Genomic DNA, 22667 nt, shown 5'->3' on the forward strand with positions numbered 1-22667 from the left:
GATTCAATCGATTGATTTTATTGTTGGAGATTTTTTCAAATAGAGCACAAGGAAAATATTCACGTTGCGGTAATTGATGACATTAATTTGTCATAAATTTCTTTGATTAATTATTTAAATAGTACGAGATAAAAAAATGGGGTGAGGGGGGGTCTATTGGGATTGGGATTGCTGGAGTGATAATTATCGATTTTGTTTTTCATTTTAAAGATCTATTTTTACCCTTCAAAATAAACAAAAAAATCGATTTCCTCGGAAAATCGGGAATTTCCAATTAAATTTCTCTAAAAAAAAATCCGTAAGTTTCACAATTTCTCACTTTAATCATTAACAAACTGACCAAATTATTAGTTAGCCTATTTTATTCAAAAAATCATTTACATAACAATATTTCAATATATTTAATTTTTTATCATTCCACATAACGAAAAACGTATTTTTTTTTTTTTTTCAATTAACAGAAAAATTTCTTTGTCGTGTCTCCAAAAAGGTGACAAAAACCAATGTTACTTTTCCCCAGTGAAAACATCCACTTGTTTACCTCCACCCGTCTAATCCCCCCCTCCCCCCCCTCTAGTTCACAAGTATGTCTCGGTTAACGAGTATCGACTGCTGTCGTGTCGTCTAACTTGTGTTTTCTTCCTCACTCTCTGGTTTTCTCAAGCTGGGATATTTATATTTGCGGCTGTTTGCCGGCCACCAGTCACTGTAAAGGGGTTAGGGGGTGAGGATGAGGGAATGAGGGGGTTACAAACTGACAGACACACCAGGGATAGCACGTGGGAATCGGTGAGAAAAGGCCGGCTTCATACCTCGTATAGACACCTCACGCCCTTCCACGAGGGCTTCTCCTTGTTGTTTTATTTTATCGTTCACTACCGGGGTGTTTGTTATACACCGCATATATCCTTTTCCATGGGTTTTGTGTGGGTTTAACGATTGACTAGAACTACCCGTTTGATTTCACGAGATATTTCAAGTTCTATTCTCCCATTGGTTTTATCAGGGGATTATTTATTGGTTTATTATCGGTGTGGTTTCGATTGGGTGAAGTTGGATGCATTTAATTAACGATAGTTAATTATCCAACGATGGAATTTGAATGAGTGAGGGGTCATTTTGAAGGGGGAAGGAGGAGCTTGAGAATGAAAAAAAAATTGAATTTTTTCGCTCTACCGTTTTTGAGTTATGGGCTATGGAATGCAGGTGGAGGTGATGGACTTGGTGGATCTGGTGATTCACCAGTTTTGTCGGGGAATTTTCGAAATTGAAAAGGATTTAGCGATTATTTGCAGGAAAAAATTGTTTACTCAGGTCTTTTGCGTGTATTAGGGTGCACGAGATCAGGGGGACCAAACAATGGGCGAACGTCGGCCTGACACTGAATATATCATTGGCCTCGCTAACTTATATCGTAAATACCACAGTTGTTAGTGGGTATATGAATATGTTATGGGTATTAATAAATTTAAACTGTGTATTAATACGACTAATGTATGTGTACTGGGAATTTGTAACTGCTTGTAGTGTCGTAGTATGAAAAATTTTATTCTTTATCACAATAGCCACTGTGCTTTGCTCGTTAGGTGTCCTTGACAGTCGAGCCTCTCATCCTATGAATTATCGCGATTTCTGGTTGTGTTCAAATGGCATTCGGTACTACTGTTCTGGGTGGTACGGTAATAATTTGTTGAGGACAAAAAATAGTACAACACTAGTGGAAAAAAATTGACAGAATTTTGCAGAAAAAAAAATTATTCGTTTTAGAGAGAGAAAAATTTAGAGAATTTTATGTCTGAAAAATCGAAAATTCCACAAAAAAATTCTATGAACTTTAGAAAATATTTACAATCAACATTTTGCAGTAATTGAATTATACACAAGTGTTCTACTGTCATTAAGTTAATCAGGAAAAATAATTTTTCATTGTCTCGTACGTCAAAAATTGAGGGGGAATGACAAATTCATTTGTTAGAGATTTTGAACAATTTTATTCGAGTAAAATTTTTTATTAGCTGTTCATCAAGTTAAAGTTTATGATAATAATGTGGGGGAAGTGTTTGTTAATGTCGGGTATTCGTTTAAATGTTACAAAGACTTGTGAATAGGTTGAAATCAATGAGGTACGAGTGAAAGTGACGTTTAATTTGCCTCGTTGGAGAATTGAAAGAATTAACCTGACGACAGATTAGACAGCATATCGTATCCCCAGAAGATGGTACACACTGCACACTTGTGTATCCCTCAGGCCAAACTCTCATGTAACTAACATCAGATGTATAATTCATGTGATGGCTCTCGGGGGTCCTAAGCACTAGGTGTCGAGGCGACAATGCGCAGGCGTCTAGCGTTATGACCCGGTGCAAGGACAATGCTGGGGCCTCATATATTTCCTTGTCTTCCGTTGAAGATCTACCGGGTGATATAAAGCTTGTAAACCATATTGTAATGGTAATACATGAAATATATACCGTGTTCTGGATTTTTTACAACTGGAAAAATCTGAATTGCAATGATTCCATCGGAATTTATTGCGCTGGAAAAACTTTTTAATGCGATTGTACTAATTTCGGTTAAATATTCATATGTTTATTGTTTGGACCGGTTGGAATGACCATTCGGTAGAAAGATTTTGACTTAAAAAACCTGATTTAATGATTTTAATTGGGAAAATAAATTGAAAAGAAAAAAATAACTCGAATTAATTCTCGTGGAATAAGAACAAATTTTCATACTTTAAGTAATTTTAATATAAAATTGAAAATAGGAAATAATATCTTGGAATTCACATCACAAAAAAATGAATCAACTCAACATTTCCATTCAACTTCATTAACAAATTCATCACCTTTAATTATCAACCGCGATATCCACGATCTCCATTCAATATTAAATAACGAAACTGGAAAATAATTAACTTTAAATACTTTATTAATTAATCGTTCACAAGAAACTCAAAGTTACAAAGCATTACAACACCCTGAGCCTCCAGCAAAATCACCATAACAGTTATTATTACAACATAAAACATAATTAATATTGAAAAATATAAAATTAAATTTTTTCCTCATCTTATTTCACTCAAAAAATTCCCAATAATCACAATCTGAATTCCTGAAATCCCTATTCAGTAAAAAATATCCCTCAATGTTTAAATCAACCAACTGATTGTTCTAAAATTTCACAAGAATTACAATTACGTATTTAAAAAAAAAATTCTGAAGTGCTTGGAAATCTTCAAGTGAAGATAGGAACGTTCAGCACACATCACCATTGCATCACATCAACAAGCCAAGAGGTGACGGTTGTGATCAGGGGGGCCTTAGGTGGGTGGGGGGGTGGTGTGGGGGGTTAAGGGGGGTCAGAGAGAGGGGGGGGGAGGCGATGAGGAGGCAATGGGAGGGGTTTCTATAAGGCGTGAATATGCCGCAGGTTCAGTACTGGCAACAGACTGGGAGCGTCTCTCTCCTGGTGATTAGAGACACGTTGGTTCAAGGCACGGATGTCACGGATTTATGATACACGTAGACAACGATGTAAAATGAGTATAAAAATTCACAAGTTTTTTTTTTTTTTTTTTTTTTTCCCCAGCAAACAGTTGAAAACACCTTCCCCACATCATTGTGTTGTCCTCGCGCCTTTTGGCACATGCCTGATGCCTGATGAAACATAAAAGCATTGATTGCGCTTCAATACTAGTTGAGACAGCCATAAATACTCGAATGTAGGCATGCCAGTGTTGCAGTGCTCAATAACTCTTGTTGATATTTTTTTTATTTTTTTTTGTAAATTGATGAACCTCGACAACGAGATAAGTGGCTGGTGGAATAAAAACGAAAAATAGATTCTTCGGGCTCGTGGGATGAGGGAGAGAAAAAAAAAAAATAATACCGCGGGGTGACGCATAATATTGTATGTAGGTAGCCTCTTCCAGCTGACGCTGCACTGCTGCATCCGGTTGAAGTGGTGGAGGCACTGGTCACGGATTAATGACCGTAGTAATGCGAAAATTCAGACTGATTGTTTATGTGATAATTAGAGGTTGGGATATGGCGGGAATGTGGAAAATTCAGGGTTTTAATGTTGTGTGGGGTAATTTTATTTATTTTTCGATGTTAATTGTTGTTAAAAGGTGATGTGGTTTTTTTATTTATGATGAAATAATCGAAGTACAATAGATGATAATTAGAAGAACTGTAATGAGAAGGTTTAGTATGATATGTTAGGAGATATTTGGGGGGGAGCAGTGGGATTTTATTGCAATTGAGAGTTGAACTGTCCGATGGTACTTTGTTTTAGGCTCGGTTTTAGGGCCCTCAGGCCCGAGTCTCCTTGTTTATGATTGAAAAATTACCTGACTGTTCCCTAATCTGCCAGTCAAAATACTAATCAATAATAATTACAGAACAGTGAGACATTTTTTCGCTAACCCTTCTATACTTTTTCCGGAAAATTCAGGGAAAAAGTGCTTAACTGGTTCCCCCAGCCCCCCCTCCTCAAATTCCCCTAAAACCCTCTCAATCCCACCCCACCAAATAATCAATTCAAATTATCCAATCTCATTAATCGACTTTACACCAAAAAACCCAGCAAATCCCCGGAAGCCTCCACAACCCATCACCACCTTCTCCACCCACTACTCCCATAACTCCCCATACAATCAACCAACCCGACAATCGAACTGATTTTTATCCCCCCCCCCTCACCCCAGTATCAGGAAAAACAAGGGGTAAAAGATATCCCGACGACGAGACTGTTACAAGAAATATCCCATAACGTTTCTCAAGTTGCCGCGCGAAGACAACTCCAGCCAAGTCTTGGACTCTCTCCGGATGCCCCCCACTCGATTGATGTACACCGCCTATGGTGGTGTACCACAGTTGCCATAGAGAACAGAATTTTTATAAAACAAGTCGGTATTACTGACAACAACGCACCCGAACGAGTTTCCATTACCAAACGCGGTTCATTCGGTCAACTCGTTTACTTTTTTTCTTTTTTGATTCGGTATTTTCCGATGTTTCTTTGACCGCACGCAATGTGGATTCAAAATAGTAATGAAAGGGGGGGGGAAGGGATGGGGAGGAGAAGCGGTAGGATAGAGGTATTGACGCCTCATTGTACGAGTTTTTCCGTACGATTATGCACATAAAATCCATACTAAGTGCACTCGCCTTGGAAGTTCATTATAACGTCGGTAAGATAGCGATTAAATGAAAATAAAATGGAAGTTTGTCGGGTTGTGGTAGAGGGAGAGAGGGGAGGTGAGTGAGGGAGTAAAAAAGGCCGTTGTGCTGGTGGAGTCTCAAGGAAATCCACGGTACTGTATTGGTCTATGTATATTATTTTCATTCGGTGAGGACGCAGATCTCTTTGAATCGAAAGAGTACGCCGTCTCGACGGGCGAAGCCAAGGTAATTGTACGCGTTTGTCCTTTCAAATGCCAATCACTGGTGACAAAATGCTCGTCCACTGGGCACGCACTGGTACCACCATTTATACGTACACATTTGTTATTAATTACAGATGTTTTAATGGGATTGGGGCCTTGAACTTGGTGATTCTACGATTTTTTAGTAGTTTATTTGAGGTTTTTTGGAGGGGGTATTTTTTTTTAATGAAAAATTTAGAGGATTTGGAGGTTCAGTCATTTAGATGTAGTGAAGGAGGTGTTGGATGAAAATTAGACTTGTAGAGGGCACAGTGAGGGATGAAAGTTTGTTTTTTGGCGAAAATTTTCATTCTCAGGAAAAATCGGATTTTTAAAATTCTTTGGGCCTCATAATGTGTTCAGCGTTAAGACATAATTTGTCTTGGGAATAAAATTCATTGAGCCTCATCTTCTGGCCTCCCTCAACCCGATATAAATCAAAAAGTTAATGAAGTGCTGAAAATATATAAAAAAAAAGTAATTCCACCGGTTCAGAGATTCATCAAAATTTCTTTCGCCGTGGAATGCAAATTTAAACGTGTAATTCATAGTTGCAATTTTTCCAACAAGTCAACAAAGTCGCCAGAGTCACGACTCTGTACAAGTGATCAAGGGGACGTGGAAACGCGTTCCCCCGTTGGTACACACACGATCACAGATTAGAGACTCCACTTGGTTCCAACTTGCCTCGTCTTACCAACCGCTACCACGTGATAACGATGGTTATACGCAACACAAATACATAAACACGGGTGTAGATAGTTTCATGTTGGTTGAATTTTCCGCGTATATTATACGAGAGACGTAAGAGGTTGTGAGTGTGCACAAGCGCAAATCTAACCGAGCTCTCTCGACGCTATAAATCGACGAGGACGTTGGGACAAAGCGTGGAAGATGCTGATGGAGGAGATAGTCTCCGCTTACGCCGCAACTTCCTCGTGGATTTCTTTGACCAAATGGGAATCATCATTTTCCACGGTTGGGAAAATTTTCTGGAGGAAATATCTCGAGGTTGTTGGAAAATTACTGTCCAAATGTTCGTGAAAACTCGCGAAAACTTTTGATAATCGGAAATTACCGCGGATTATCAATAACATTATCAACAAATGGAAAAATCTTGAGATTTTCACGCGAATAAAATTCCCAAACGTTCACAGAAATAAATGAACACATAGTCCAGACGTTAAATAAATAAATAAATACATGGAAAGAGATTTTATGGAAAAATTAGAGCTTCAGGGGGTGAAACGAGGGACGAAGGGTAGTTTTACCCCAAAAACTAACAAAACTGGAAAAAAATCCCATTACACGACGATAAATATTCCATAAGAATTACGGAGCTCGTAATTCACTCAAAAATTCCGGAAATATCCGGAAAAATTCCGTGTCAGTTCCGTAAAATTTCCCACAATCACATTTTCCTCCGAAATGACAGAAAAGACGTAATTTTTCTTGAATATTTCTCTTCCCGCACTTTTCAAATTTTTCAAATGAAAATTTGTCATTGAAAATCGTCTCACGTTACTCGTCCCCCGTTCAACATATTCAAATGCAAATCAATTTAGCCGGCTCCTCGTATCAATGTTAATTCACCGCAACTATAGACCGACATAATTTTCTTGCCCCCGCGAGTATCGACTTACACCTTAACTTGTCGTATTTTACCGAGCAACGAATCGCTAATAGCCGCGGCCTCGTGCAAAGACCAAGACCCCGTCACCAAAGAAAACTGGTCTGTACACACGACAACAGCCGCTGGAATAAATACCAAATAAGGTAACAACTCATCTCCCCCTCCCTCCCTCCCACCCCCCAGGGTAACACACAATTTTCAATAAATAATTTTGGCTCCAGCACTGACACAATAACAACTAAAACTAATACGCGATATTTAATCGGTAACACGTGCCGTGTGGGGCGCGTAACATGATTTAGTTGATTCCGTACACATGTGCCTTGGCGCCGTGTTGTAATAGTGTGTGTGTATGTGTGAGGTACTTCCGTATGCACCTAACATGCGGGCGTGAGGTCCAGAGACTCCATGCACTTTCACCGGGAGTCGGTTGAAACAGGATTGAATGCCAAAAGCGATACGAGTGGGTGAATAGTATCATTTGGAATAAAAAAAAATTGACGCAAAAATTTACATTATTTTTTTAATTATTTATTATTAGTTTTCAATTGTTCATTCATATGTTCAGCATTTTTTTATTTCGGAAGAAATTGGGAAGCGAATTGTTTGGAAAATGGAATTTAAATGCGAGTTATGAGACACGAGTGACCTATTTTTATTATTAATTTATTATAACAATTTATTTGTTAAAATTCGTAAATAAGTCACGTCGTGTCTAACGTCTTTTATTACATAAAAATAAATTTTTAATAAAAATTAGACCTCTAGAGTGGAAAATGTGAGAGGAAATGACAATCAATCACTTTTGGGATCGATTTTTTTTGGAAAAAATCGGACTTTGGAAGCTAATTTTTGTCATACTAACCTTCATCCCTCGTTTCACCCCCTGGAGGACCAACTTTTACCTAAAATTTCATACCGTGTAATTCCTGAATTCATCGATTCAGTATTGAATGCAATAAAAATCATATGAATCGATGCTGTTCACCTGCATCATCATCCCCAGGGCGTGAGCCTCATCAGAAACAATTCCCAAAGTGTTTACAACTTCCGCTGTATCCACAGTGTAATCCACCACAATGACGATCATAATTTCCATACAAGGTGGCATGCATTAAACAGCTGTATTACATTTCGGCTGGCTCTGGAGAGTTTATCGTAGTGGTTAGACACTCCACTCCATCGCAAATCATTTTCATAGCCATGTTTTTATGATCTCCGGTTCTGTAATTTATGACACAATTCTTACTGCTTCTGGCTGGTTAAACGGATTACCCGGGCAAATGCGTTGGAATATCCATTAGGATGTTCGTCCCTGGTAGAGAGAAAAAATTACATCGAAACTTGAAAAAAAAATGGTGATCCGTTAATATTAACGACTGGGTGAAGTCAAGTCGTGGGAAAATTTGAATAAAAAATAATCACAACAATGCACGGAGTGGATTTTTTAATTATTCCGTTTGCTAAATATTTATGAAAATCAAACCTAAGTATGTTAATGAACAGATAGAAAAATATCCAGATTTTGTTGGTAAATAATTAGTGAAAATATTCGGTTCCCCAAACGGAGGAGAATTTTCAACTAAAAATTCGTTTGAAAATTATTGTTCCGGTGAAAATAACTAATGGCTCAGTCATATAATTTTTTATTTAACCCTTCATTATAGTAATGTTGGTGTAGATAAAAAAAATCCAGGTTTTATCGGTGAATTAACAGAGAATAATTTTTAACAAAAATTTGGTTCCATGTGAAACTGAAAATAACGAATTTACCAGTAAAACCAGATCTCGGTGCGAATAAAGCTCTTCCCCTCCACCGACCACTCAACCGATCATACGAATATACGAATTACAGTGGTGTAATAATGACTTCCTTCTTCATTCTTATCATGAAATAAAAAAAATAAAAACGTTACGCGAACGTCTTATGGAGTCATTACAGTCTGTGCCGCTCCTCCGATATTTTCGACGCGAGACGTGAGCGCGTTTGGTGGATGAAATTTAACTTAATGGTGGGCGCAATCGTCTAATGTGGCCGATTCAATTTCAAATGCAATCCCAGTGCATTACGGAAAATAGGAGAAATCTAGGGAAAGTTAACGCAACGTCAGGATTTTCAAAGCGGTGCGTTGGACAGCGACTTTTGTCTATTAAATTCACTGGGAATTTTTTTATTTAATTGCAGTGAAAATATTTGGAAAAATTAAACAGAAGAGTTAACTTTATTTCGCTTTTATCTGAACCTCAATAACCATTAAATACCGGTAATTAGATTATTGCGATTTTTCCGGGTCTTCGGGTTTGAAATTTCCGGGAAAAATTTCTCTCGGTGAATTAAAATTTTTCTTCATTCACTTCCGTAATCGGTTAATGAACTTGAGTTTCGTCATTTTTATCGCGAATTATTTATCCCCACCGTAACTTTCAGTTTCTCACTCTGTCATTGGATGTTACAATATCATTTGCCAGCATTTAGAATCAATTCACTTCGCAAATTGTCCGCGTGTGGTCCACCACACGTCATGACAATATTTTCTCAACTTGAAAAATGCACAATAACTCCAGAGAATAATATACATTGCGCTCTGTACATTGGTAACATGTCGTGTGTCTCGGTTGGTCGCATAATTGTTTTAACGTTTTAATAACTGCACTCGCGTGCAAGTGAACGGTTGTAGGGTAATATTCGTAATGTCTCTGGCTCATGGAGTCGGCTGATGCCCATGAGGCCACGTACCGACAGCCGTTGACACCGCGCCAAGATGCGATCTTAATTATATTCTGAAGTGACATTCTACCTCAGACAGGAAGGAGTATCAACATTTTTAATGTTATTCCGAGGGGGGTAGGGGAGGACTAATTGGTGTTGCCTTTCTACTTTTTCGAGGTGTCTTGTGGCTTTTCGAATTGGCCAATGTGTTGCGCATGCACAATTTTTACGGTATTGCGCATACGTGGAGATAGGGCTTTTGATATGTACAGAGGTTTTTGATTTTATTATCTTCAAGGAATATTCAAGGACAATATTTTAACGCAATTACGAAATTTTTGACGTTTTTTTAAAATCGAGGGATTAATTAATAAGAATTTTATGGGAACGTTTTCTCCTAAAATTCATAAACAAAAAATATTAATCAATAATTTACTGCGGATAATTGTTGTAAATGAAGTGATAAAAACATATTTTTGATTATTCCATTTTATTTAATGTTATTAAATTAATATGTGAACTACAATTCACAATTTCCACTGATTTATTTCAAGTTCTGTTAAATTACCAAAAAAAATCTAACAATTTCCAAATTTAGTGCATACGAACTTCACAACAAAGTCAATTATCTCACCACATTATGTGTCATTTAAATAAATAATCTCCTCATGAAGAATAAATTTTTTTTTCTATTTTTCAGGAGGAGAGCGAGCTCTCGAGCAAGCGGTGGGCGTCTGCGCCCCGCCGCCCAGACAGCCCCTGCATCCTGGGGACACCAACGTCTAGAGAGGTAAGTACTTGAGCAATTTAAAACCAATAACCCTCACCATCCACCCCCCCCTTTCCCCCAATGAAAAAAAAAGCCCCGTAAACGTATCAGAGCCACCTGTATTCACGCATGCAACATAAGGACACATCCAGTTGGCTCCCGCGATGGAAACTAGCTTATTGCTCTTGACGTGTACGTGATGGCACCCAAATCGTAAAGGCGGCTCGTATGACCCTCAAGTGATTGCTAATGGTGACACTACTGTATAAGAATCGTGTTTACCGGTGTGCGATAGTCCATGTCCAATTTGATAAAAAAAAAATATATATGTATCTGACTGATCTTCAGTGGCACAGCTCAACATGTCAACACGTACCAATGGTGGGCTGTTGTCGGCAGGTCAGTCAGGTGAGAAAGTGCTACTGGGGGATTAGACACACGACACATCACCGAGAAATGTCGATTTATAAAATGTTAAATGCCAGTTCATGATGTGAATTCGTAGTTTATCAGCAATTATCGATAAATTTCGTTAATTTCTCAATAAAAATTTCTTGGAAAATTCAATCAGCTCGTTCCTAGGGAGCAGACAGACCTTTTGGAAACGATAAAAATTATTGACACTCGCCAATAATTTTTTTTACACTTCAAAAGTCACTGCGAAGACACAGAAACATTTTATTTTTAATTCAGTAAATTATTTAATATTTTTTCGGTGGTTTGTCGTTGTCAAGGGATTCAACTTCATCTCCAGTGATAGCACTGGGTAAGTTGATCGTGTACACCATTCAGATGAGACTATCTCATAGAAGTACCAATCTAACTCCGGTGAATATGGCTCCACATAACGTTGTGGTGTAGCATCCACCGGAATGATTCCGTTATCCCTTGGCTGGATGAGTGAGACTCACATCTTCCCACGCCAATTAAACATGACTCATTAACGGCCCTACGGAGTCAGGAGCAAAAGTAAGGTCTGCAAGCCGACTTGGGATCGATGCCTGACCAAGACTAGCCGGCAACCCCAATATCTATATATAACTCGATGGAGAAGTTGAAACTACCAATCGGAAATAATATCACCCGACGTTACCTTTTAATTCCGAGGGGTGATTGTGATAGAAAATATAAGTGAGAGGTGTTAAATGTACGATAGCTTGCGTTGCAAGAACTGGTACCTTCCACTCGTTTTAATTTGGAATTGAAAAAAGGGGAGGAAAAAATATTTTTTGATATTTTTTTTTCTTCGATTTTTAGTTGATAAAATTACCTGATCGTTTAGGAAATATTTGGTACTGCGAGGAAATAAATTTGGGGGTTGAATTTAACCTCTAGAGGGTGAAGTGAGGGATGAAAGTCAATTTTAGTGCAAAAATTAATACAAAATTAATGATAATTAATTTTGGGTCGAGTTTTCGACAAAACTTGACCCAAAAATTGTTTAAGTCTCATTTCCACCTTTGGAGGGTTGATTTTTATTAAAAATTCCTTTCCCCCCGGACCATTCCCAACAAAATTACCGCATCTATCACAGAAAATCTATCGATAACATAATTTCGATAAATAACATGTACCAATCAGTCGCCAAATATTCCCATCTTTTAATCTTTCCCAAACCCTTCGCTAATTGTTCTCCCTCCACATATCCTCTTCCACCCCAAATACCTAAAAACAACAAGTCTCTCATAAAATCCCCGATAAACCTACCAATCCCTGTGAGAACATCTCCACCAACTCCATCCTCCGTCTCTCTCCATCTCCTCATACCCCAAGAATTATTTTCCTTATCGTCTCCCCTCTCACCCCAATATCCCGAAGAGAGGCGTCAAAGTTCGATTTATCCGTGGTGATCGTGCTAGCACGTACCACCGCAGGTGAATCGTAAAAGCTTTTGCATTTCTCCATTGGGATTTCAACCAGTTGATGCCTCTCCCAGTGACCGACGGGCGCTGATGTACGTGGGTAGATCGACGATTCAACTGCGTTTATTTTCCTGCTCGAGATTACCTCTCTCATCCAATACCCACTCCATTTGTATCCCTTTTTCATTCCATTCAACCATGGGTGAAGCTATAAAAATAAATAAATAAAATAAAATAACAATGAATTTCATTTCAAATGGGTAGAAGATAATGCCGAATGAATACCGTTTGCCGGGGGGGTCAGGGTTGAAGAAGCTACCCAAAGACATCTGTGTACTGTTAAAGTCCTGTAGCTTCATCGGTACCTGGGCTTAATAAATATCCTCCCATCCCTTCCCCTCACCCCCCCCCCCTGCCACCCCTTCCTCGGTACTTGTATGCGCGATTGACATTTTTTTTTTCTCTCTTTCCAATGACGATCGTCCGCTCGTATCGGCGAATCCCTCCACTGTGATAACGGTAAAGTCCTGGGGGAAAGGATGTTGATGAGGGGGAGGGGGGAGGACGGGGTGATGGAGGGGAAGATGGACTCTGCGGTAACAATACAAACGCGTCTTCCTTACTATTCCAACGGTGGTAGTAGATACAAGTAATGTATATGCATCAGGTTTATTCTCCTTGTGAACTGAGAAACGCATGAACCTGAGGGGGAGGGGAGGGGAGGGGGTGGGGGGGACTCTACAACACTTGACAAGAGGCATGTTGGCCTGGTGTCCATAATCCAGTGGCCAGAAGCACTGGACAACGGCATGTAACCACCTTTCTCTGAATGTCGTACGGTTAAAGAGGGAAAATCTCTTTGGTTATCGGGGGGGAAAAAAAGGTGGGGTGGGATGGGGGAGGAGGAGGTTAAGTTATTGCCACAGCCATTTTGCGATTACTCGTGATAGTTGGAATTCCAATGGTCTTTGGCAGTCGTGGAATTTCTGATGGAGCTCCTCTGGATTTTCGTTATATTCGTTTTCGTATGGGGTGTATGGGATGTGGAAGGGGGGGTAGTAGGGGGGACTGATGTGTTATGGGATTTTTTAGTTGTGATGATGGTAAAGGGAAGGCCCTTGGACAGATTGTGGGATCTAGGGGTGAATGTGGTAGAGGATGTGATGGAGTTGGGATTTGTTAGTTAGGGAGAGTTAGGATAGGGGGATGGAGATAATGAAGAGGGTTGGGAGAGGCTGGGACTTATGTTGAGGGGGTTGGGGGTGGGGAGAGTAATTATGGAGGGTATTGAATTTTTGAGGGGCTGGAAGACGGGGGAAGTGTTGATCTTGAAAAATAGAAGATTTCGAGGAATTTGATTGTAAACAATTGGTTTTATTAGTTTGATTAAATTTATTCGTTCGTTAGGATCAATTAGTCTCTTGACGGATTACAATTACGGTTGTGTAATTATTTAATATTTTTTTTAACATCAGATTTCTTGTGATTCCGTGAATTTACTGGAAAATATTTGCAAATCAATTCAACAACAACAATTAATGTTTCCGGAATAATTGATTTAATGTTTTCATAGTTCTCTGAAAACACGGTAAATGTATTTTGATAAAAACACGTGAGGAATGATCAGTACACACGAAACCGATAACTTCCTCTTATTTCCCCATTCACCCCATCCCCACCTCAATTGAGTGTTTATCTTGTCCCATCGATTCACTATAAGAATGTTGTTCTCCAACAAAAAAAAGTGCGATGAAATCCAGCTTTCGATTAATCTCAAACAAGTAAATAAATCATCAATTATTCAATTCATGTGTGTTCAATAATTTATTGTTTCACGTACACTGAACAAGAAAGTCCCGGGGCAGGAGGAGCTGGACCCCGATATTTTTTTTTCCGAGAAAATCGAGAAAATTTAATTGATAAATGTTTAATTGATCGATCATACATCAGGGTTTTATTTCATAAATCGATTGATGGGTGGAAAAACCTCTCGTGTACCGGGGGAATCGATCACCACTCGCAATTACCACGTTATGAATAATCATTAACATTACACACATACGTTCGTTTAATTATTTATTTGTTTAGTGTGAGTAACGAAATTGTGTTGTTCTTGAACAATTTTATTTATATGGAAAGGCATCCCAATGGATATACGCAATGTCCATTTACGATCGCGTCTGACCTTCGACCTGCGATTGCGATCCTGAGGGCCTAGAGAGCCTCTACGCACCGTTCACTAGGAGGTCGATGGGGGGGGGGGGGGTTCGGGGGGAAGGAATGGCACTGTAACCTTATGCAAGGAGAGGAGGTGCACAGGGCGTATGTGCGTCCAAGACACGTTTTGTCGTTACCGTTATCGTGCTACACTGATCAAACCCAGCCACCTTCCTCCCAGTATTGCCGACGGCGACGTAGTGTCGTACAGATCGATATTATATTCCGAATACCATAAAGGATCTTTATAACGTTTGCCGTGGGGAAGGAAGGTACCAGGATATGGAGAGAAAGGACGCGGGAATAATTGGTGAGGAGATGAAATGTTTAGGGAAATTCTGGTGGGTAAATTTCTGAGATTATTTCTGGGATCGTAAATAGGGACATGGAATGGTACCATTGGATTGTGGTGGTTCGATAGTCGAGTCGTAATTATTTATTTTGTATGTTGATGAGGGTAATGTATAACATTATTTAGTTGTGGTGGTCGGGGAATATTTAGTGAATTGTGGACGGAAAGAAATTTTAGGGGAAACGTAGATCTCGAGCTTCAAATTTAATTAGATATTTTTCTATAGGTTATTTATAAACAAATGAAGTTGTCAATTTTCTTAGAAAAGTCCCTCGAATTTTGCCCTCATCATTTTTAATTTTATAATTAAAAAAAAATGCTTTTAAGCGGTTTTCAAGGATTTTCGGTTTTCCCCGATTTTCCCCCGATTTGCCCCTCTATACAACTGCATTATTTTATTCGAAACTTTGTGTCTCTTTTATTGAATTAACATTCCAATTTTTCAACAAAAAAATTTCTTACAATTTCTGCAGAAAAAAATAACAAATGTGATTTATTGCCCCCAATGCAATCACAATATTCACATATATTAAATTCAAATAAAAAGGAATGAAAAATAGGATTACCCAGGTAGGAAATGCCAATGTCCACGAAACGGGCCAGGTCTGGCACGAGACTGGCTTGCCAGATCTGGGCCACCAAGCTTGGCCCGAGGCATGGCCAGACCGGCAAAGAGCATGGCTTGCCAGGCTTGGGTCACTAAGCTTGGCCCGTGGTATGGCCAGACTGGCAAAGAGCACGGTTTGCCGGGCTTGGGCAACCACGCTTGACCCGAGGTATGGCCAGACTGGTAAAGAGCATGGCTTGCCAGGCTTGGGTCACCAAGCTTGCCCCGAGACATGGCCAGGCAGACAAGGGGCATGGTTTGCCAGGCTTGGGTCCCATATGGAACAGCATTCCAAAAATTGAATTCTCATGGGGAATGTTTTTGCAAACTCCCCATTGCAGACACCTAACAACCATGAGAGGAGTTCATGAGATTCCAGGTGAATTCATTTATTTGGGAATCGCCTCGGGACTCAGAAAAATAATTTCAACTCAAATTTATCGAGAAAACGACATTTCTCTTCTGGTTCATATTGACGGTATGCAGGTATACCGGAATGCTAAGAAGGAAATTTGGCCAATTTCAATAAAAATACAGCATCCAAATTACACTACCAAACCCTTTGCTGCCGCGATTTATTGTGGGGATGGGAAACCATTATCAGCCACAGAATTCATGACTGATTTTGTTGAAGAGGCCAATGAACTCCAAGAAAATGGTTTGCGCATTGATGACAAGGTTTTTGAGGTGAAAATTGTAGCAATAGTGGCTGATTCGCCAGCTCGAGCATTCATTTGCTGCCACAAAGCTCCTGGAGCCTTCTATGCCTGTGGAAGGTGTTTCACCAAGGGCATTACAGTAGGTTGTGGAAGACGAGGAAAACGCATATATCCAGTGACCAATGCAAATTTACGCACTAAAGTATCCTACGAGACGCGAGTTCAACCAGAACATCATTATGAAGGTTCTGTGTCCCCGCTGCTCTCTTTGGATAGATTCGATCTGACAAAACAAGTGCCATTAGATTTAATGCATTTATTCTATTCTGGTAATATGAAATGGCTGCTGGATAAATGGCTAACGAGAAGTTCAGCCCAGAGGATCAAATTAGCTGATGTTCGTCGGCTTGATGGTATTATGAGGTCATTAAAAGCCGATATCCCTATTGAATTTCAAAGGAAAGAATTTGATGTGAATAATATCTCAAGATGGAAAGCATCACAATTCAAGTTTTTCCTTAATTATTGTGGTATCGTCGTGTTACAAGATTTCTTACCGAAACCTTTACGTTGTCATTTCTCATTATTTGTCTTTGCTAGCAGAATTTTAAACAGTAAGGAATTCGTTAAGGATTTGAGTGAATATGCTGGATCTCTGCTAAAAATTTGTTTCGAGACGTTACCTGATGTTTATAATGATGAAGGGGCTCAAGTTCTCAGTTGGCATAGTATCATCCACGTTGCTAATGATGCCCAATACTTTAAAATTCCTCTGAATGAGCTCTCAGCGTTTTGGGGAGAGAGTTACATTGGTTTATTTAAAAAACTCGTTCATTCTTCGATAAAACCACTCACACAAATTATCAACAGACTAACTGAGATGGAGTCTGGAGGAACCATGGTAATTAATCAGAAACACATACTGAGTGATTGGGTTATCGCGAGAAAGCCTACAACGATGATAATTGATGGGGAAATTCATTTAACATCAAATATGATCAACATCAATGGTCTAACCTTGACGACAAGTCATCCAAATAACGTGGTACTCCTAGATATTGAGAAAGTTTTCGTAATTTCACAAATTCTCGTTAAATCAGGAAAATCCAAAATTTGTGATGATCTTACTGGTATATATATTTTCGGACACCAGGAAAGTAGTAGGGAAGAGGCGTTTAGTTATCCAGACTTTTCCAGTCGAGTAGGAATATTCTACATTAAGTCCTGGGCAGCTGAAATGACATGTAAGAAGGCACACAAAATTAAACACAAATGTGCTTTATTAAATGTAACTGGACGACAATACGCCATATCCCTCCTCCACTAGAAAATAACGTAAAAATTGTTCGCATTGTGAAATGCAGTTTTTTTTTGGTAAGAGGGTATATGAATGAGGGTATATGTTTTAGTTGAACTCGTGATTAAAATTGTGGAAGAAACAAACAATTTTATGTTTTAAATCAACAATCGACATGAAAATCCGATCATCGAGGTCGTTAGAAAATTTCAATAGTGGAGTCGTTACATGCAAGTGGGACATAAATCGGTTAGATCTGGCGTCCGTGTACATAACCTTTCATAATTGCTCGTATCATCCGTTTATCGGGCTTTTTGTCTCAAATTCGGATTTCACCAACTAAGTTGACGGTAAATTACAAGAAGTGAGAATTTAATGTGAATTAAATGTGTGTTAAGTGTTTGACAGATATTTGTGATATAATCGTTTTGAAGGAATAGTGGCGCTAAAAAAGAAGCATCAGTGGGGTGATGACAAAAAACCGTTCAAAACACATGGAAATAGAAACGCAATTTTTTCTGTTAAATAATAAGCTATATGCATCATTCTGCAAAGTTATCAGTTTATATGAAACTACTCGAAAACACCAGGTTCAATTGTACGAATCGTGATTTTTTTTCATAACCTAAAATGTCGGAAACCTCACATCCATCTCGCGATCCAAAAAATCTCAGCGAACCATTCGCAGTCATCGAATTTCTCGAGAAAAACGAAAAAGGGCTACCATGCATTGATTTGGTGCCGAAAAAATGGTTTAATAGTGCAGAAGAAGACACCTGTAAATTCCCACCGACAACTGAATATCATCTACTTGACGACTACTTGGAAAAATTGCACTCGCCCAAGGACTCTTGGCAAAGTTATCCATTTTGCTTCATCACCGGAGCAGGTACAAAAATTGAAATGACTCCACTTATAACTTGATGAATTGCTCGATGGGTTCATTTCAATATTAAAGGATCATATGTTGATTGTGTTCAGCTGATTTGGATCAGGGTCGCAGAAGATTAAAAAAGGCCCAAGTAACTCTCAACTGTGAGACAACCGATGGTGAAAATGATCGAAAGGGGGGGAGGTCCGAAACTTCCTCGAAAGCAAAAATTTCAGCAAAACCCTTAACTGCATCAAAGTCTCAACTAAACAACATCTTTAGTACTAAAATCCCGATTCCACCTAGAAATCAAACTCCAAAGTCTGGTAAGTCCTGTTAATATGAAGTAAAAGTCAATTATCAACAATTATAACCACTCTTAACCCCAATTATTCATCCCCAATTTATTCAACTCTCGTATTTAACATCAAAAGACCCATCGTTCCCTAAATTGGGAATTAGATTGACCGAATTTTTGAAATCTTTTACAAAATAAATATTAATTATGTATCTGTGCAGTCATTACATGTGTATTTGTCTCGAAACATCGTTTTAAGAGAGAATCGCATTGAATGATTTTATAAGAAAATTTTTATTATGTTGTGGTCGAAAAATATTAGGTTATTTTTTTTTATTGCAATTCTTTACTCATCAAAAAATTGAGTCGCTAACAGAAATCACTACGTGCGAACAAGATAAAGTGGAAAATTTATGATTTACACTTGATATGATTGTTTATACATAAAAGCATTGGAATGTTGAGGGGACGAGAAACGTTCCATTTTTCCCCACCATCTCTTATGTAGGAAAGCATTATAATTCTGTTGTGAAGAGGTAAATCAAAGTGAACATCTACGGAAAATGGTAAAATTTTGATAGAAACCTTTTTTGTAGGAGCGATAGGTTCTACAAAAAAAATATTTTTTCAAATGCATGCATTCTTTCCCCACTTTGAAATAGCTATAAAAAACAAAGGCTGGAGACAACTTACGTTGTGTTACTACTTCACTACAAACTTGTAAAATTTCGTAGGTATACAAGCAAAACCAAAGACAAGATTTCAAAGCATTTACCAGAGTGGATCTGACTCTGAAGACGAAAATCATGATTGTCTTATAGCTAATCCTGAGGAGATTCGAGCCTCAAAGGCTCAAAATAATTCTGGCTTTTTGCAAATGTCGAGTAAATCGCGATCTGTACCAACAGGTAATAAATCAATTTTGAGGTAATATGGGACTGTAGCACGTAATTCTAAGTTCGTGTTAATTAAATGATCCGGTCAGGGATAAATCATCATTTTCAATAATTTCCAGGTGCATGTTTATCATTTAAACAGCGGTCAAGGAAGAATATTACTTTGCTTAAAGACGTCGAAACTGATGAATCTGAGAGCAATGATTCCTCCGATGGAATTCTGCAGTCACCTACAAAATCGATGGACTCAGCGAGAAATACAAGAAAAGAACTTCATTTGACACCTCCTTCACCACTAGTCCATAACGCTTCAGGTAAAATCGGCTCGGATATTCCATGACCAATCATCGGCCAAGTTCCTCCCGCATGAAAAAATTTATATTTATAAATATTTGAAAATGGTCCAATTTATATTTTGAACATTCTTTACAAAATTCGGAACTTATATAGAATTAGATTATATTATATATTTTTGGTGGGGGCTTGGGTAGTTTTTTTTTCATCTGATGCTGCTACCCATCAATTTATATCGTTTGGTCCTCCTTTAATTTCATAAGGTAACCGAAAAAGGCGTGCATCGTCTACTACACGCGCTGAAGACGGATTGAATTCGATTGTGAGCCCAGGAACTCCAAAAACTTCACGATCAATGATGGTACCCCCTGCTAAGATGCCAAAAATGCTGGGACCACAAAACCAGTTGTCATCTAGTCATTATGCTGATAATGAACGTCGAATCCTGAACTCCCTTCGAGATTACTTTGATCAGCAATTAGATGAAAAGCTCGAAAATTTAAGACGCAGGATGGCTTACGATTTAAAGCAGTCTATGAATGAGCTCAAGACCACAATCATTGGCACTAATCTAGCCCCAGCTTCTGGTCCTAGCTTGCTTGAAATACAGAAGCAGATGTCTACGCCACTACTATTTGAAATGGATGATAAGTTCCAGGAATACGAAGCGATATTGACAACGGACCCAAATCTCGTAGAAACACTGGTAATATATCTGAAATTGATCGTTTTTCTTCTTTTTTATGTAAAATCAATAAATTGGGCGGTGACACATGCACTGGGTTCGTTTTCTGGTGATGAAAAAATCTTTCATCACCGGGACTCAAGTCTACGTCACTGGAACGCTTTGGTTATAGAACCAACCCGCTGGCGATGAGCCCAAAGATGTCTTCTCATGTTCATAAATTCAAAAAAATTTCCCTTCTTTTATTTTTAGCGATTATTCATGAGAGTTTTGATAAGCAATAAAAAAGAGATGAAAATATGTGTTTCCACTATCCTATCTGCGGTTCTGAGGAAGACAGTGTCACTGCACTATTCTGGTTACGGAAAGGAAGCTGGCGGAAAGAAAAAGAAAAATTTTTATAACACTACAGTATGCAAAGTACTGATTGATGTGATAATTGAGGTAATAGGATCCAGCACTGATGAGAAGAAGATAATGTCAGAAGTAAGTACTTGGTTGTCACGTTCTGGCGATCGAGAGGGTGGGCGTAAGGAACGACAACGCGGGTCAAGTCATCATAACGAGAATAATTCAGTTTGTTCCTTTGATACCAATCGATAATACTTCATTTTTCCGGGATAAATGGAATTGTAAAATCACTGTGTTAATATGACTCCATTAGTTCATTTTCGTAATTGTATTAGTTGTGATATTCTTGATAAAAGGTACGATTAATAGGAAAAGTTTATATTATCAATATATTTTTATCGCGAGGCGTTTCATTGGGCAGAATATATATTAATATATGAATATTGTTTAGTATTCGGCTGTCATTGAAGTATTAATTATATTTATTATATTTCTCCTGGCGAGGTCGGAAATCCAGAAGATGGAAATAACAATTGGAAAATGTGATGTATCTTAGCATAATAAAGTATTTTCTATGTCATTTCCTCATAAGTTAGATCACGGGAATAAATATCCGTTGTTGGTTCAGGGATTAAATATTATGTCCAAAAGTTTAAAGGGAAAAATAATAAGTGGATTTTTAATTTTTAAGAAAAATTCTAATGAAAGTAATTTCAGCCATTGAGAGCTGTTTTCAGTATTTGGTGATTCAAGTCAAATAATATTTATAAGGTTGAAGTTTCACAATCGGACTGCGTCCATATTCCCCAAAGATTTCAAATTTAAGGGTTGAAATTAATTAGTTATATGTAATCCTATCCAAGACTTTTTTATATTTCTAAGTTTGTTTGAAAGAGTGAATATAATAAGCAATATTATATAGAACTAGCACACAATCAATGCAACTAAATATCATTCTGTGTTCCGGAGTTGCAGATGGAGAAGACATTATTGTAAAAAAAGGACGTCTTTCCGAGATGAAAAAATAATTCTTATCAGGATAATTCGTATCAGCAATTGTCTATGGATATAAGAATTAATTCTTATCATCCATAGCGGAATAAATTATCCATAATATTGCTATTATAATGACTGTTTTCATGCTTGAATTGAAGCACGATAATTTATCAATTCTAAACTACTAATTTAAAAAATAACATTGGTGCGTTATTTTGTTGGATATTTTGTTAATACAATCTTCGAATTCTGAAGACTGACTGCTAATATTATTAGATTGTAAGAGAGAGTTTATTAAGACTTAATATGGTATGTCGTATTAAATTTCGGATTCAAATGATCTACGTAGATTATTTATTTTAAAAGCGGATGAAAATAATCCACAAAAGATTTTTCTACAATTTATACCTGCAATCATTTTTTTGAGTTTTCATATTCTGTTCGCGGAAAAATCTCATAGTTGTGATTATCTTTCATGAAAATTGGAGATACAAACACTGCATATCTTTAACTGTTCAACCAAAATCGGATGAAAACATGTACTATGTCGATAGGAGGAAAAAAGTTTTTGATTGGCTGAGTTTTTTTGTCAATAGATTTAATAAATTTAAATATAAGTTTTGTCACATAATAAAACTGTTTTCTGTATAATGTTGAAGGTAATAAATACATGTCTGCTTATCAGATATACCGTTCATATATTTATTGGTGATTCTGAACCCAATACAGGCAACGGTTG

General features: G+C 38.0%; 3 protein-coding genes across 5 annotated transcripts in view; 2 read left to right on the plus strand and 1 right to left on the minus strand.

Annotated features, from left to right (window-relative positions):
• The window catches only part of LOC135168246 (Krueppel-like factor 3), a 152392-nt gene that overhangs the window by 25105 nt on the left and 104620 nt on the right, over window positions 1-22667 (plus strand). Inside the window, exon 3 of the mRNA XM_064132240.1 lies at window positions 10475-10564. Within this exon, the coding sequence (XP_063988310.1) occupies window positions 10475-10564 (90 nt within the window). The remainder of the gene's footprint in view (window positions 1-10474; window positions 10565-22667) is intronic.
• The window catches only part of LOC135168252 (guanine nucleotide exchange factor MSS4 homolog), a 124818-nt gene continuing 113832 nt past the window's right edge, over window positions 11682-22667 (minus strand). The window contains exon 4 of one of the 3 annotated variants that reach the window (XM_064132251.1): window positions 11682-12613. In XM_064132251.1, the coding sequence (XP_063988321.1) occupies window positions 12305-12613 (309 nt within the window). In that variant the 3' untranslated portion in view covers window positions 11682-12304. The remainder of the gene's footprint in view (window positions 12614-22667) is intronic. The other 2 variants (XM_064132250.1, XM_064132249.1) reach the window with 2 other exon arrangements.
• Window positions 18153-21343, plus strand: LOC135168238 (uncharacterized). Its single transcript, XM_064132225.1, has 6 exons — window positions 18153-18426; window positions 18519-18734; window positions 19441-19614; window positions 19722-19916; window positions 20160-20602; window positions 20834-21343. Exons 1-6 carry the CDS (start codon window positions 18168-18170, stop codon window positions 21182-21184), a joined length of 1638 nt encoding a protein of 545 aa, XP_063988295.1. The 5' UTR covers window positions 18153-18167; the 3' UTR covers window positions 21185-21343.

This window comes from Diachasmimorpha longicaudata, chromosome 12, assembly GCF_034640455.1.
Source record: "Diachasmimorpha longicaudata isolate KC_UGA_2023 chromosome 12, iyDiaLong2, whole genome shotgun sequence".
Classification (NCBI taxonomy): domain Eukaryota; kingdom Metazoa; phylum Arthropoda; class Insecta; order Hymenoptera; family Braconidae; genus Diachasmimorpha; species Diachasmimorpha longicaudata.

Bases quoted from the DNA above. Each gene is read 5' to 3' on its own strand.
- LOC135168238 (XM_064132225.1), top strand. From the start codon at position 18,168: ATGTCGGAAACCTCACATCCATCTCGCGATCCAAAAAATCTCAGCGAA. The intron at 18,427-18,518 runs GTACAAAAATTG...GATTGTGTTCAG, and splicing joins TTGCTTCATCACCGGAGCAG to CTGATTTGGATCAGGGTCGC. The intron at 20,603-20,833 runs GTAATATATCTG...TTTTATTTTTAG, and splicing joins CAAATCTCGTAGAAACACTG to CGATTATTCATGAGAGTTTT.